Here is a 16813-nt window from a genome sequence, read left to right on the forward strand (position 1 = left end):
ATGTGATATCTTCAAATAGATAAAAGATAATCGAAATGTGGAACAAGAGCGCCCTAGACAATATTATTTTACATGAGAAACCGTTATCGCGACTCAGCAAGGCTATATGAGACGTGGACCTACTGATTAACGTGGAATCCGAACCACATGAGCTCCCGCCGGGAATCGAACCCGGGTCTCCCACACCAAAGGCGCGTATGCTAACCACTTAGCCACGGAGGAGCTCCCGTTCGCAATAGAATTAACTACAACAAGAAACCTCGGTTTTATACCATTCAATTCTAGCCGAATTGACATCAAGGAAAGCGGCGATCAATGAATTTCTGTAAATGCTCATCAGCTAATTTAGTTTCCTTAAGCCCGTGTTGTCACGTTAGAAGAACTTGTAGCTGTCATAAAAAATAAATTATTGAAACTCTACCATATTTGACAATGTAAACATAGTCTTGGAAGGGACACACAACGTTTTTTTCCACTTTGCAAGGAGTTGAACAATGTGCAACTTTCTGGGACGTCTTGCTTGCTACCTGCTATCGCCCTCCCGCTGACATAAAGGAAAAAAAACAGTTTCGCCGCTTCCGAAACAACGGATTCTTTTGGACAGGGAGGTGGATTGCGCCAAAATACACGTTTTTAATGAGGAGGTTCACTGTTTGTTCACTAGAGTGCAGTGCTGCATGGGCGGAGATACCTTTCTAGCTTTCAGGGAGTTGTAACATGTAAACAGTAAGTAAAAAGATCGGGTTTCAAGATTTTTTTTTTTATGAGAGCTACAAGTTCTTCTAACGTGACAATGTGCCTTAACTTACAAGAAAGAAAAAGAAAGAAAGAAAGAAAGGAGGGCTAAAAATAAAGATTTTTCTTTGTTCTTTAGGTTTCATTCAGATGAAAAATAATTGAGGAAAAATTGTTAACAGAAGAGTATGGAAAACGATAGTAAAGACTTGTAGCGTGTGACTATGTCACATCGATCTCTGATGTTTGATCAGTTAGAGCAGTTCAGAAAATTTGCTTGAGGTAGACGTGTTTAGGGTGTCGAAATAAAAACTTTGTTTGTAATTGCAAAATGTCGGAAAAACGTTTTACAGAAGTGGTTAAAGTGGAAAAAAATACAACTGTGTTAATTTCGGTGAGAAAAATATGCAAACAAAGAAACCAAAAAAGGCAACGGAGAAAAATTTAAACAAGATATTAATTCAGAGAAAGACTCAAAAAGCGCTGTAAAAAAGTGGCTAGGACGGAAAAAAAGACAGTAGTGGTGTTAATTTTGGCGAAGAAAATGTCCAGAAACAGCAATCGAGAAGCAACGAAGAAATATCCAAAGAAGCCGGTACTTCAGAGAAAGATTTATTATTATTATTATTATTATTATTATTATTATTATTATTATTATTATTATTATTATTATTATTATTATTATTATTATCATCATAACTAAACATTCTGACTGAACAAACGAATATATATATTCGCCCCTCCCAAACAAAAATTCTAGCTACGCTACTGTCCCTTATTGAATCTGTGAATGAACTGCCTAGCTTCAACTAGAATTGAGTTGGAGGCAGTGATTTTCTTTTTTAAAAAAAAAAAAAAAAGTTTAACATCCACGATTATACCCGTTAGGCCAAGGGAGACGATGATTAAAGCAAGTGAATGATAATGCAAGAATTAGTGGAATGAAAAGTGGGAGGAAATGGGAGTACCCCGAGAAAACTCACGGACACGATGTTGTCCACCACGAACCAGGGACACCACGCACCAGAGGTAAGCACTCTAGCACTGAGCCACCGTGCTCCCACCATTTTGAAAACAGAAAAATAAAGATTTTGTTTAAATATTTTCTATTAACGTTATTTTTCCGCGCGGTGGACGGACATTCTGGTAGTATAACTAGTACTGAACTATTCATTAGGAAAAATACCCTATTTGCTGTAAACTTACCTTGAGTACTATGTAACAGTAATGGGAAAACTAAAACCAATAGCGTAAGACGTATATCCATCATTGTGTGGACATCTGGTTAGCGCATTACACAAATTTCTCTAAAGTGATTACCAAGACAACATATATCACACGTATTAATAACTTATCACTTTGCTGTATACTACTAGGGCATCCTTTTAGTATTTTAAAAGGGAAACCCTAATCACCGGAAAACGTTTGAATATAAAGATAAATCGAAAATAGATTATGCTTCAGACAGTCTAGTCTGCCGGAGGAAGTACATTTTCTGTGGTTTTCCTTTCACGTGCCATTAACACTTCTCATGAAAATATACCAAAAGATCGAATCTGTTAATCTGTAGCATTATATTTAGTGTTCTCATAAATGCTCTCTCTCACATTGTTGTTGTTCTCCTCCTCCCCCTCCCCCTCCTCCTCCTTCTTCTTCTTCTTCTTCTTCTTCTTCTTCTTCTTATTATTATTATTATTATTATTATTAAGTATTCTGCCCGTTGGCAGGACCTGAGAGTATTGGCCCGAAAAATGTTTCTTCCTCGTTTCTCGATCTTCAGCTTCCTCTTTTAACTCCCTATTTTTCAAATCATCGATCACTTGTGTTCTTCTTCTTCCTATTCCTCGCTTTCCTTCCATCTTTCATTCTATGGTAGTATGAAGAAGACAATTTCTTCGCAAGATTTATCTAATTCAATTGGCCTGCCTACGAAAGATGCTGACTAAAACCGTTCTCTTCTCTCCTATCTATTTTAAACATATTTCTTTGTTACTCTCTCTATCCATTTTATCTTCTCCATTTTCTTCTAACACCGCATTTCGAAGCTTTCTAAATATTTCTTCTCTAACGTACTTAATGACCAAGTCTCTGAACCATACAGTCCAATACAACACATAACCAACTTCTTCCTAAGTCCAATATTAACCTCTTTCTGCATGTTTTTTTTTCTTTTAGCGAAAAAAAAATCAGTATTGGAAATCCTCCTATGGGAACTTCAAAAATGAATTAAAATTTGCATTTTACATTTTTCACTAAGTTCCAACGAGAAATAAGTAAGTGCCATATATGACACACAACTCACAAAGAACATGCCAGATGACACCAAAATCTCTTATTCATACACGTCAATATCTCACACAGCAGACAAAACAGTCATTTGATGGCTTTGATAAATCACAGAAAAGCTAAAGTGGTAAAAGGATATGTGCCATATATGACACAGCATGCGGTAAGGGGTTAATTCTGCTAGTTAAGAGTGATATTTTCTTGTTGAATGCTTCTGTGGCTACGACAGATTATGACCTGATCTCTTTAGTGCAGTAAACGTTTCTCGTCTTTATATTACCCAGATAGTTGAAATTATTGACCTCTTCAAAGTTTCTCTTTTTTTTTTTTCTACTCTGACTCATAAGGGCAGGTTTCCAGGGGATATTCTTATGACTTTCGATTTTTCAACGTTGATTTTGTATTCCATATATTTTTCCAGTGTCAACTATTTTGTTAATCTCCTGTAGTCTTCCTTCGGTTCTAGTTATAACAGTAGTATCATCTGCATACCTGATTTCGCTAATGATCTGCCCTCCAATCTTGAAATCTCCAATTCCCATTAATGATTCCTTCATTAAACATACACTATAGATGTTGAATAATTGGGGCACCATAGTAGATCCTCATCCGTCTTTTACATAGAATTTGGTATCTGCAGAAATAATAATGCAAAAGAAATTAAAATTCTATAAAATCTATGAAATCTATGAGCACTATGAAATCGTGCACCATTTGAAGCAAGAATCGCTTCACAGTTTGGGCAAGAGATTGTTTTAGAGTTTCCACGGGGTACATACTTTCTAATTCATGCCACAAGCGATAGTCCAAAGGATAACGGATTGGACTCCCAACCGTCCAATCCAAATCAGTGTTGTTGCCAATTAAGTGGTTTTCCCATCAGATTTGAAAATTTTTGAAAGCTTGTTTGGTGGAAAAGCTTTTTGCGTTGTAGCTAGTAGGAAAATGTAGTGCAGTGTTCCGCAACCGATGTGCCGTAGCACACTGTTGTGCCCCAGTAAAGTGAATGGCTAGACGCGAACCTTTACTTGTTGGAAGAATTAATTATAGATCTTTTAATTACTTTATCTCATTTAATGTATTTTATATGTGTGTATAGTATTTTATTATCTGCCGTATTTTATTCTACTGCAATGCTTTTATCGGTTTAACGAAACAAAACAAGAAACCAAAGAATGTTCATAACTCGAACAGGACGTGTGGTAAAGCGTTAATCTCTGGTGCATGGGGTTCTTGATTCAATCTCAGCCCGCGCCAAGTAAGCTTTGTGATGGACAAACACCGTGTGTGGGGGTTTTCTCGGGGTTTTCCCATATCCTCTCATTTGATCCATTCCACCATTGCATTCATTTCTCGTCATCACCGTCTGCTTTAGCCTCGCCGGTATAACGTGGGACGTAAAACTTACAGATTTCATTTTATTTTCTTACAGGACGTGCTTCGATAACTGTATAAAAAGTTAGTTGTTACACGATAGCAGAGTTTATCGTAAACGCCTAGAAACCGCTTGTAAAGAGGTGGTGAAAATATTCCTAGATTCAGAAGCTGCAACTTACATTTATATTTTCTTTGCTGACAGAATCAATCGCCGAGTTCATTTTTAATTACACGTTTGTATGAACTAGTCTTCTCGATGTTGACTGGAATTAAACCATCGAAGAGGGAAAGACTCAAAGTTGTCGATGATGAAATGCAACTGACGATTCCCAATGATTCCTCCTGAATCAACCAGAAACGTTCAGCTACCCATTAGGGATGGCCATTTCCGGAAAAAGAGTTTTCCGGTTTCCGGAAATCACATTTTCCGTTTTCCGTTTTTCCGGAAAATTTTCCGTCTTCCGATTTTCCGGAAAATTTTCCGTTTTCCGATTTTTCTGGAAAATTTTCCATTTTCGTTTTTCCGGAAAATTTTCCGTTTTCCGATTTTCCGGAAAATTTTCCGTTTCCGATTTTCCGGAAAATTTTCCGTTTCCGTTTTTCCGGAAAATTTTCCGCCTTCCGATTTTCCGGAAAATTTTCCGTTTCCGATTTTCCGGAAAATTTTCCGTTTTCCGTTTTCAATTTTCCGGTTTCCGGAAAAAATATTTTCCGTTTTCCGTTTTTCCGGAAAATGTGGCCATCCCTACTACCCATCCACAAGTATCACATTGAAAGTATGACTACAAATATTTACTTTAACAGAAATGAGAAAGTTGATTTTCTACAGCAGAACAAAATATCGAGCTTAAATCCACTGCATTTATGTGCCATAATAAACTCGAATTCATGTTTATAAATTACTAGCATCAATTGCCCGCTTTGCTGGGTTAAATTAAGAAAAATTGTAATATGTTCCGTTAGTCAGTCATTTTTTACTATTACTAAAGCGCTCTTTGATATCGGTCATTTTCGATGTTTTTATACCTTCCCCTCCCCCAAGTTACGGGGCTGAATTCGGATTTGAGCGGCATCAAAACTGTCACTGTTCACCTTAGTGACCCCGAAAATTATGGATTCGACACTAATATCGGTCATTTTCGATCATTTTTAAATGTCTCTCCCCTCCCCCACCTTTAAGTTACAACGACAAAGTGATATGGCAAAAATCATCGCAGGTCTAAACTTCATCTAGGTTGTAAATTTGATCGAGAGCAGTCCGATGATTCAAGAGTTACTAAGTTTTATTTATTTCTAAATAACTCCCCTCCTATCACCCTCCCCTAACGTCTACCGTGAAATCGAAATAATAGGAAACATTTCAAGCCCGTACCTAATCTATGTTGAAAATTTGACTGAAATCGATCGGCTGGTTTAAGAGTTATTAACTCACGATCATAGTCACTTATATATATATTAGTATACCTCCTCCTCCTCCCCAAACCTCTACGATGTACCGTCAAACTGAAATGATAAGAAGCATCCCAGGCTTGAACGTTATCTTTGTTGAAAATTTGATTGAGACTGGTCGTTTTGTTCAAGAGTTTTATTTATCTTAATAATTCTCCCTCCTCCCCCGCCCTACGTTCTACAGTCGCTCCTCCCCCGCCGCTAAAGAGCTAAAAAAACACTCTCAGGCCAAAGCCCCATCTACGTTGAAAATTTGATCGAGATCGGTCGGATGGTTCAAGAGATTAAGAGTTACAAACATAGTCACTTTCAATTTTATAATATAGATTTCAAATTCAATATTCGATAATAATAATAATAATAATAATAATAATAATAATAATAATAATAATAATAATAATAATAATAATAATAATATTAATAATAATAATAATAATAATAGATACACTATAATACGTATTTATATTAACAGTGTCGAATAATATGTTCTTAAGAGGAGTAACTTTTTAGTGTGCCGTGTCGAGTCTTCGATAATTTATGATGTGCCACAAATAGAACATAGTTGATTTCTACCACTTCTGGTTTGAATTCAATCTCTATTAACGAATTCGATTACTAAGTTTTGGTCTTTTACATCTTGGTCAGAATTTATGGTGATCCACTCAAGTACTTCTAGAGATCTTTTTGTCTTCCGGACACACGCATATACTCATTAACTAATTCACTCTATGGCCTATCGAAATTGGAGTTCAATACCACATTCACAAAACCTCTCCATTGACTTCTATCCTTTGGATTGCTATTTCTGTAAGATTCATTCTAAATTTGTCCTCCTTTCCGTATTTAGGTCTTCTTAATGTACGTTCTTCTGATTTTATTTTCAGTCAAAACTTTGAAAGCGTTCCTACTTACTTCCATTCTGGCTACATGATCTACCCACCCGAAGTCTCCTATCCTTGATGACAAAAAAAAAATGTCTGGTACACCGTATAAATTATGCAATTCTTCGTTATGTAGTTCCTGCCATTCCCCATTCCTATTTCTCTTGGGTCCCAATATTCGTATTAGGATTTTGTTCTCAAATACTTTCAGTCTGCGTTCTCCCCTTCGAGTAAGTGACTATCTTTCTCAACAGACATGATTATCGATTTAAGCTACAAATTCCTCTATAGAATTCGCGACGGCAAAAGACTTTATCTGAGTAACACACGAATTTCCTGTTTTCGGTAGATGTTTGGTTTTTCTTCGTTGATATGGTTTGCATGTAGAAATACGGTAAATATTTGAAGGAGTTCTGGTAAACCGAACTCGTAGAAAATAATTAAAAATAATTTTTGTTGAACTTCCGAATTGTATGTATTCGTTGTTAACAATATGATTTCCTCGAAATACGCTAAATTTCATGTATAATTGGAACCTTCCGTATTCGATAAATCTAAGTCAGCACTTCACCGATATAGAGTTTTTCTCTATTCACACATTCCAAGAGAATTAGATTAATTTATTTGTATTTTAGAAATTGTAACTGGACTATTAAGTGAAGGTACAGTTGAATATTAGACTTAACTTGTAATTAAACGAAAGCGAATTGAGAAAAGTTACCATTTCACAACTTCATCATTTTTATTTATGATTGCTCCAAGTTTCTGGATTGCGTTCAAAATTGATAGTTCGTTTAATCGGAATCATATGGTATATATAATTCACTTGGGTATCCTTCAATTGAATTTTTAGCAAAATCAAATGCCCCGGGTGATGATCGAACTCACGACCTTGATATTATGAGACTCACGCGCTACCTACTGCGCTACCGAGGCTGGTGTTCTATTCACTCCAACCCTAGAGAAAACGGAATGAGTAGATAACGTTGGTTTTATTTTCTTGCTATAGAAATGGAGGTTTTACAAATAGTATTAGGAGTAGAATATTGACAGTTAGGAATATTTATGTTTGTTTACATTTCTTAGTTTCTTAGAAATTCCTTTGTGTCAAATTTGTTTAATTCCTCCATACTTGTTTCTAGAATTGTGTGAATTATGTAAGGAATTAAGTAAAATTTGTGAATCAAGTAAAAAAAAATTGAAAGGTTATAAAAATTAAATATATTACGTAGGAATACTCAGATCGAAATCCTTACCAATAATCACTTAGAAATTCTCATTTCTACAATGGTTGTATTTACAGTTTTGTTCTTTAGTCGAGTTTCATTTCTTTAATCTCCCCTTCCGTTCTCTTTTGACACACACAAATCCTAGGCATGGTTTCAAATGTACACTAAATAATTTATGATCATGCTATTGCAGTGACCGCAACGAGTCGTGAAACATGGTCTTTCCACGGATCATATAAATACTTTTCTTCACGTGTAATAGATCGGAAGCATTCGGTACGATTCGTGAAGCTGTCTTCCGAACCCACACTTGAGAGAAAGTGAAACAGCAAGTACACCAACAATGGTGCCAAAATTAAAAGACATAGAAAACGAGGGGAGAAAAAGCAGCACTTAAACAACTGTAACACGAACACTAACCATTATTTGAACTGAATGTTAACAATAATAGTAGTAAAATATAAAATAATAATAACAACAATAACAACCGAATGAAACTTATGAACAATCCGATAAGACTGTACCCTCACGAGATGTTCTCCGTGCAGCGCGAGAGACAACACTGGCAAAAGATTACGGATGGGAGTTGACAAGCTGGACATACCCTCGCGTTCTATTGGAAAGTAAAATTGGCAAATCTACGTCAAGTTTCATGACCTTGGAGATACCTTGTTTACCTGGTTCCAAATGAAAATAGAAGTGTTGAGGCTGATTTTGAAAATTGTATAAGTTGTGCATACGAGGAATGTTTGAAAAGTCATATACGAGTTATATCGGTGAAGTTCCGCCACGGATGAATCAAAATAAATGCATTAGCATTTCAAAGAACATTGAGGAACTTGGAACAGTAATTTTCAATTTTTTAAAGACAGCGTCGTGGTTCACAAACATGCTTGTAGATATATTTTGAATATTTGTTTTATCACTAGCAACACAAGAAGCATTTTGTGGGAGACACGGGTTCGATTCCCGGCGGGGGCTCATGTGGTTCGGATTCCACGTTAATCAGTAGGTGCACGTCTCATATAACCTCGTTGCTGAACGGGACGTTAAACTCAAAATCAACTCAACTTAACAAGAAGTATTTAACTTGACTATTAAACGAACCCGCATAACGCATGTATAGGTTATAAAGTGGTGTTACAATGTGAAGAAGCCTAATGATGGTTCAGAGGAGAGTTTGTGAAACTATGCACAATCATCAAGACTGTTAATACATTCGTGGATTGAACTCCTTCGTAGCTAAGCTACAATATTGCGATAAGTGTGCAATACCTGGAATTAACAATAAATGTTCCAGTATATATTGATGCTTAAGTACTTCCGATGTCAGATCGAGTCCATCTAACCAAACCTAACTCTTGGCTGATCTCAGTAGTGAAGAATGAAGATTTTTCAGTTTAGGCAGGGCAAATAGAAATCTAAGAATGACAAGAGAAATTACAAATTTAGGAGAACATCCGACGTTTATTTCTCCATGCATAGATTAATCACGACAACCACGACGGATTTTAGTTCAACATCAGGCAAATGAATTAGATCGTTAATATTATAACTTACCATGATTGTGTTGGATATTTACACAAAATAGAAAAAAAAAAAAACGAAAAGGCCAATTCAACATTTTCTACTCTGTTGAAGTTACGGTTGCAGTGGAGAGGTGTCATTTTTCTTGTTATTACGGAATTTTAGGATAATACGAGAAAGGTAAAAAATAATAATATCTATATGTTTTCTGAAAGTCAAGCACCCATAGCTCTCTTAAATTTCTGAACACCCTCCCGATTTTGAACTCCTGGAGGAAACCCAGGTCAGATTGAAGTTTCTGAAGATTGAACTATAAAGTTCGGGAGATAATTAAAAATGTTAACTGGCACAATTTGAAAGATAAAACGATTTTATATAATTAAATATCTCATCCGATATCGTCACAAAATAATACACTTGACCCATTCACTTGAACAGATTACAGAGCAGACGAAATCGCGCCGACTAGTACCTATAGCCCGGATAGCTCAGTCGGTAGAGCGTTAGGCTTTTAACCTAACGGTCCAGGGTTCGAGTCCCTGTTCGGGCGTGTAGTTTTACAAGTTATTACACTGGTGGTATTAGCTCCAAAAATTAACTTAAGAAGCAAATATATATGGATTTATGTTAAAACGTATTATCATCAAAATAGCAGGATATAGGTTGTTTTTTCTCCAAAATAGGAACTACAATAATAGAGGATTCTTAGGGAGAAATGTACTTATACTTTTAAAAGAAAGTGCTCCGTCTAAACTATGCCAAATGTTTCAAAATACATTCTCTTTTGTTTAACAAAGACCATAAACATTTCAGATATATCATTTTCTTATATAGCTATATATTGCGGAGTTTGTATTACATCAACAAATTCTCAATTATGCTTACTTGTAACTGAAGTCCCAATAAACTAAATGATTTTTTGCAGAATTTGTCACCTTTGCTTCTCATTTCCATGTCTAGTGAGATATCTACTGGCGTTTAAACCATTTTAGTGATTTTCTTGTGGTCTTAAGTCACTGATCCGCTCAGAAAACATGCTAAACTGCTGGCAACATTGATCCGCACATCTGATATACTCAGAAACTCTACTCGTGAGTTACTCTTGTGTTGTTTTGACCTTGTACGTGGGGGCAGAGTTCTACTGAAAATCTCAATGTTTAGTTTTAAAGAAAGTATTATGATTATTAAGAAGCTGTATAATACTTATTCTTCCAACGCTAAAGCGATTTTATGAATCCGCTTCTCACCAGTTATTACAGCTTTTACTCTACAGCGACCAACCTTAAAATGGAAGTGGTTCTCTGTCACTTCCCGTTTGAATAGAAGACTAAATAATAAGATAGTATCTCTCCTTAAAAGGATAAATCGATTCCAAAATACAGTTACTCTCTATGGTTTATAGCTTTTGCTTTATGTAGCTGTGTTGAAGCTGGAAGGTGTACTTTAGGTTTTAGTATAGAGTTAAGAATGGAGAAAAGCGTGTTGCTACCTATGGCCGTTTTAATTTATAGCGATCAACAATAAAGCAGGAAATAGTTGATTTTTACCACTTCTGGTTTGAATTCAATCTCTATTAACGAATTCGATTACTAAGTTTTGGCCCTTTACATCCTGGTCAGAATTTATGGTGATCCACTCAAGTACTTCTAGAACTCTTTTTGTCTTTCGGACACACACATATACTCATTAACTAATTCACTCTATGGCCTATCGAAATTGGAAGTTCAATACCACATTCACAAAACTTCTAAATTGACTTCTATCCTTTGGATTGCTATTTCTGTGAGATTCATTCTAAATTTGTCCTCCTTTCCGTATTTAGGTCTTCTTAACGTACGTCTTCTGATTTTATTTCCAGTCAAAACTTTGAAAGCGTTCCTACTTACTTCCATTCTGGCTACATGATCTACCCACCCGAAGTCTCCTATCCTTGATGACAAAAAAAAAAAAAATGTCTGGTACACCGTATAAATTATGCAATTCTTCGTTATGTAGTTCCTGCCATTCCCCATTCCTATTTCTCTTGGGTCCCAATATTCGTATTAGGATTTTGTTCTCAAATACTTTCAGTCTGCGTTCTCCCCTTCGAGTAAGTGACTATCTTTCTCAACAGACATGATTATCGATTTAAGCTACAAATTCCTCTATAGAATTCGCGACGGCAAAAGACTTTATCTGAGTAACACACGAATTTCCTGTTTTCGGTAGATGTTTGGTTTTTCTTCGTTGATATGGTTTGCATGTAGAAATACGGTAAATATTTGAGGGAGTTCTGGTAAACCGAACTCGTAGAAAATAATTAAAAATAATTTTTGTTGAACTTCCGAATTGCATGTATTCGTTGTTAACAATATGATTTCCTCGAAATACGCTAAATTTCATGTATAATTGGAACCTTCCGTATTCGATAAATCTAAGTCAGCACTTCACCGATATAGAGTTTTTCTCTATTCACACATTCCAAGAGAATTAGATTAATTTATTTGTATTTTAGAAATTGTAACTGGACTATTAAGTGAAGGTACAGTTGAATATTAAACTTAACTTGTAATTAAACGAAAGCGAATTGAGAAAAGTTACCATTTCACAACTTCATCATTTTTATTTATGATTGCTCCAAGTTTCTGGATTGCGTTCAAAACTGATAGTTCGTTTAATCGGAATCATATGGTATATATAATTCACTTGGGTATCCTTTAATTGAATTTTTAGCAAAATCAAATGCCCCGGGTGAGGATCGAACTCACGACCTTGAGATTATGAGACTCACGCGCTACCTACTGCGCTACCGAGGCTGGTGTTCTATTCACTCCAACCCTAGAGAAAACGGAATGAGTAGATAACGTTGGTTTTATTTTCTTGCTATAGAAATGGAGGTTTTACAAATAGTATTAGGAGTAGAATATTGACAGTTAGGAATATTTATGTTTGTTTACATTTCTTAGTTTCTTAGAAATTCCTTTGTGTCAAATTTGTTTAATTCCTCCATACTTGTTTCTAGAATTGTGTGAATTATGTAAGGAATTAAGTAAAATTTGTGAATCAAGTAAAAAAAAATTGAAAGGTTATAAAAATTAAATATATTACGTAGGAATACTCAGATCGAAATCCTTACCAATAATCACTTAGAAATTCTCATTTCTACAATGGTTGTATTTACAGTTTTGTTCTTTAGTCGAGTTTCATTTCTTTAATCTCCCCTTCCGTTCTCTTTTGACACACACAAATCCTAGGCATGGTTTCAAATGTACACTAAATAATTTATGATCATGCTATTGCAGTGACCGCAACGAGTCGTGAAACATGGTCTTTCCACGGATCATATAAATACTTTTCTTCACGTGTAATAGATCGGAAGCATTCGGTACGATTCGTGAAGCTGTCTTCCGAACCCACACTTGAGAGAAAGTGAAACAGCAAGTACACCAACAATGGTGCCAAAATTAAAAGACATAGAAAACGAGGGGAGAAAAAGCAGCACTTAAACAACTGTAACACGAACACTAACCATTATTTGAACTGAATGTTAACAATAATAGTAGTAAAATATAAAATAATAATAACAACAATAACAACCGAATGAAACTTATGAACAATCCGATAAGACTGTACCCTCACGAGATGTTCTCCGTGCAGCGCGAGAGACAACACTGGCAAAAGATTACGGATGGGAGTTGACAAGCTGGACATACCCTCGCGTTCTATTGGAAAGTAAAATTGGCAAATCTACGTCAAGTTTCATGACCTTGGAGATACCTTGTTTACCTGGTTCCAAATGAAAATAGAAGTGTTGAGGCTGATTTTGAAAATTGTATAAGTTGTGCATACGAGGAATGTTTGAAAAGTCATATACGAGTTATATCGGTGAAGTTCCGCCACGGATGAATCAAAATAAATGCATTAGCATTTCAAAGAACATTGAGGAACTTGGAACAGTAATTTTCAATTTTTTAAAGACAGCGTCGTGGTTCACAAACATGCTTGTAGATATATTTTGAATATTTGTTTTATCACTAGCAACACAAGAAGCATTTAGTGGGAGACCCGGGTTCGATTCCCGGCGGGGGCTCATGTGGTTCGGATTCCACGTTAATCAGTAGGTGCACGTCTCATATAACCTCGCTGCTGAACGGGACGTTAAACTCAAAATCAACTCAACTTAACAAGAAGTATTTAACTTGACTATTAAACGAACCCGCATAACGCATGTATAGGTTATAAAGTGGTGTTACAATGTGAAGAAGCCTAATGATGGTTCAGAGGAGAGTTTGTGAAACTATGCACAATCATCAAGACTGTTAATACATTCGTGGATTGAACTCCTTCGTAGCTAAGCTACAATATTGCGATAAGTGTGCAATACCTGGAATTAACAATAAATGTTCCAGTATATATTGATGCTTAAGTACTTCCGATGTCAGATCGAGTCCATCTAACCAAACCTAACTCTTGGCTGATCTCAGTAGTGAAGAATGAAGATTTTTCACTTTAGGCAGGGCAAATAGAAATCTAAGAATGACAAGAGAAATTACAAATTTAGGAGAACATCCGACGTTTATTTCTCCATGCATAGATTAATCACGACAACCACGACGGATTTTAGTTCAACATCAGGCAAATGAATTAGATCGTTAATATTATAACTTACCATGATTGTGTTGGATATTTACACAAAATAGAAAAAAAAACGAAAAGGCCAATTCAACATTTTCTACTCTGTTGAAGTTACGGTTGCAGTGGAGAAGTGTCATTTTTCTTGTTATTACGGAATTTTAGGATAATACGAGAAAGGTAAAAAATAATAATATCTATATGTTTTCTGAAAGTCAAGCACCCATAGCTCTCTTAAATTTCTGAACACCCTCCCGATTTTGAACTCCTGGAGGAAACCCAGGTCAGATTGAAGTTTCTGAAGATTGAACTATAAAGTTCGGGAGATAATTAAAAATGTTAACTGGCACAATTTGAAAGATAAAACGATTTTATATAATTTTAATATCTCATCCGATATCGTCACAAAATAATACACTTGACCCATTCACTTGAACAGATTACAGAGCAGACGAAATCGCGCCGACTAGTACCTATAGCCCGGATAGCTCAGTCGGTAGAGCGTTAGGCTTTTAACCTAACGGTCCAGGGTTCGAGTCCCTGTTCGGGCGTGTAGTTTTACAAGTTATTACACTGGTGGTATTAGCTCCAAAAATTAACTTAAGAAGCAAATATATATGGATTTATGTTAAAACGTATTATCATCAAAATAGCAGGATATAGGTTGTTTTTTCTCCAAAATAGGAACTACAATAATAGAGGATTCTTAGGGAGAAATGTACTTATATTTTTAAAAGAAAGTGCTCCGTCTAAACTATGCCAAATGTTTCAAAATACATTCTCTTTTGTTTAACAAAGACCATAAACATTTCAGATATATCATTTTCTTATATAGCTATATATTGCGGAGTTTGTATTACATCAACAAATTCTCAATTATGCTTACTTGTAACTGAAGTCCCAATAAACTAAATGATTTTTTGCAGAATTTGTCACCTTTGCTTCTCATTTCCATGTCTAGTGAGATATCTACTGGCGTTTAAACCATTTTAGTGATTTTCTTGTGGTCTTAAGTCACTGATCCGCTCAGAAAACATGCTAAACTGCTGGCAACATTGATCCGCACATCTGATATACTCAGAAACTCTACTCGTGAGTTACTCTTGTGTTGTTTTGACCTTGTACGTGGGGGCAGAGTTCTACTGAAAATCTCAATGTTTAGTTTTAAAGAAAGTATTATGATTATTAAGAAGCTGTATAATACTTATTCTTCCAACGCTAAAGCGATTTTATGAATCCGCTTCTCACCAGTTATTACAGCTTTTACTCTACAGCGACCAACCTTAAAATGGAAGTGGTTCTCTGTCACTTCCCGTTTGAATAGAAGACTAAAAAATAAGATAGTATCTCTTCTTAAAAGGATAAATCGATTCCAAAATACAGTTACTCTCTATGGCTTATAGCTTTTGCTTTATGTAGCTGTGTTGAAGCTGGAAGGTGTACTTTAGGTTTTAGTATAGAGTTAAGAATGGAGAAAAGCGTGTTGCTACCTATGGCCGTTTTAATTTATAGCGATCAACAATAAAGCAGGAAATAGTTGATTTCTACCACTTCTGGTTTGAATTCAATCTCTATTAACGAATTCGATTACTAAGTTTTGGCCCTTTACATCCTGGTCAGAATTTATGGTGATCCACTCAAGTACTTCTAGAGCTCTTTTTGTCTTTCGGACACACACATATACTCATTAACTAATTCACTCTATGGCCTATCGAAATTGGAAGTTCAACACCACATTCACAAAACTTCTAAATTGACTTCTATCCTTTGGATTGCTATTTCTGTGAGATTCATTCTAAATTTGTCCTCCTTTCCGTATTTAAGTCTTTTTAACGTACGTCTTCTGATTTTATTTCCAGTCAAAACTTTGAAAGCGTTCCTACTTACTTCCATTCTGGCTACATGATCTACCCACCCGAAGTCTCCTATCCTTGATGACAAAAAAAAATGTCTGGTACACCGTATAAATTATGCAATTCTTCGTTATGTAGTTCCTGCCATTCCCCATTCCTATTTCTCTTGGGTCCCAATATTCGTATTAGGATTTTGTTCTCAAATACTTTCAGTCTGCGTTCTCCCCTTCGAGTAAGTGACTATCTTTCTCAACAGACATGATTATCGATTTAAGCTACAAATTCCTCTATAGAATTCGCGACGGCAAAAGACTTTATCTGAGTAACACACGAATTTCCTGTTTTCGGTAGATGTTTGGTTTTTCTTCGTTGATATGGTTTGCATGTAGAAATACGGTAAATATTTGAGGGAGTTCTGGTAAACCGAACTCGTAGAAAATAATTAAAAATAATTTTTGTTGAACTTCCGAATTGCATGTATTCGTTGTTAACAATATGATTTCCTCGAAATACGCTAAATTTCATGTATAATTGGAACCTTCCGTATTCGATAAATCTAAGTCAGCACTTCACCGATATAGAGTTTTTCTCTATTCACACATTCCAAGAGAATTAGATTAATTTATTTGTATTTTAGAAATTGTAACTGGACTATTAAGTGAAGGTACAGTTGAATATTAAACTTAACTTGTAATTAAACGAAAGCGAATTGAGAAAAGTTACCATTTCACAACTTCATCATTTTTATTTATGATTGCTCCATGTTTCTGGATTGCGTTCAAAACTGATAGTTCGTTTAATCGGAATCATATGGTATATATAATTCACTTGGGTATCCTTTAATTGAATTTTTAGCAAAATCAAA

General features: G+C 35.5%; 1 protein-coding gene and 4 non-coding genes across 5 annotated transcripts in view; 2 read left to right on the plus strand and 3 right to left on the minus strand.

Moving 5' to 3' along the window:
- The window catches only part of LOC145674484 (serine protease persephone-like), a 146695-nt gene extending 144649 nt beyond the window's left edge, over positions 1-2046 (minus strand). Inside the window, exon 1 of the mRNA XM_081744600.1 lies at positions 1942-2046. Within this exon, the coding sequence (XP_081600726.1) occupies positions 1942-2005 (64 nt within the window). The 5' untranslated portion in view covers positions 2006-2046. The remainder of the gene's footprint in view (positions 1-1941) is intronic.
- A 5545-nt stretch (positions 2047-7591) lies between these two features.
- On the minus strand, positions 7592-7664 carry TRNAM-CAU (transfer RNA methionine (anticodon CAU)). The gene has a single exon. It is a non-coding gene; the product is annotated as a tRNA-Met (tRNA).
- Positions 7665-9961: 2297 nt separating this feature from the next.
- On the plus strand, positions 9962-10034 carry TRNAK-UUU (transfer RNA lysine (anticodon UUU)). The gene has a single exon. It is a non-coding gene; the product is annotated as a tRNA-Lys (tRNA).
- Positions 10035-12206: 2172 nt separating this feature from the next.
- On the minus strand, positions 12207-12279 carry TRNAM-CAU (transfer RNA methionine (anticodon CAU)). The gene has a single exon. It is a non-coding gene; the product is annotated as a tRNA-Met (tRNA).
- A 2294-nt stretch (positions 12280-14573) lies between these two features.
- Positions 14574-14646, plus strand: TRNAK-UUU (transfer RNA lysine (anticodon UUU)). Its single transcript has one exon. It is a non-coding gene; the product is annotated as a tRNA-Lys (tRNA).
- Positions 14647-16813: the final 2167 nt, after the last annotated feature.

Source organism: Thermobia domestica, chromosome 17 (genome assembly GCF_964235325.1).
Source record: "Thermobia domestica chromosome 17, izTheDome1.hap1.1, whole genome shotgun sequence".
In the NCBI taxonomy this organism is placed as follows: Eukaryota; Metazoa; Arthropoda; class Insecta; order Zygentoma; family Lepismatidae; genus Thermobia; species Thermobia domestica.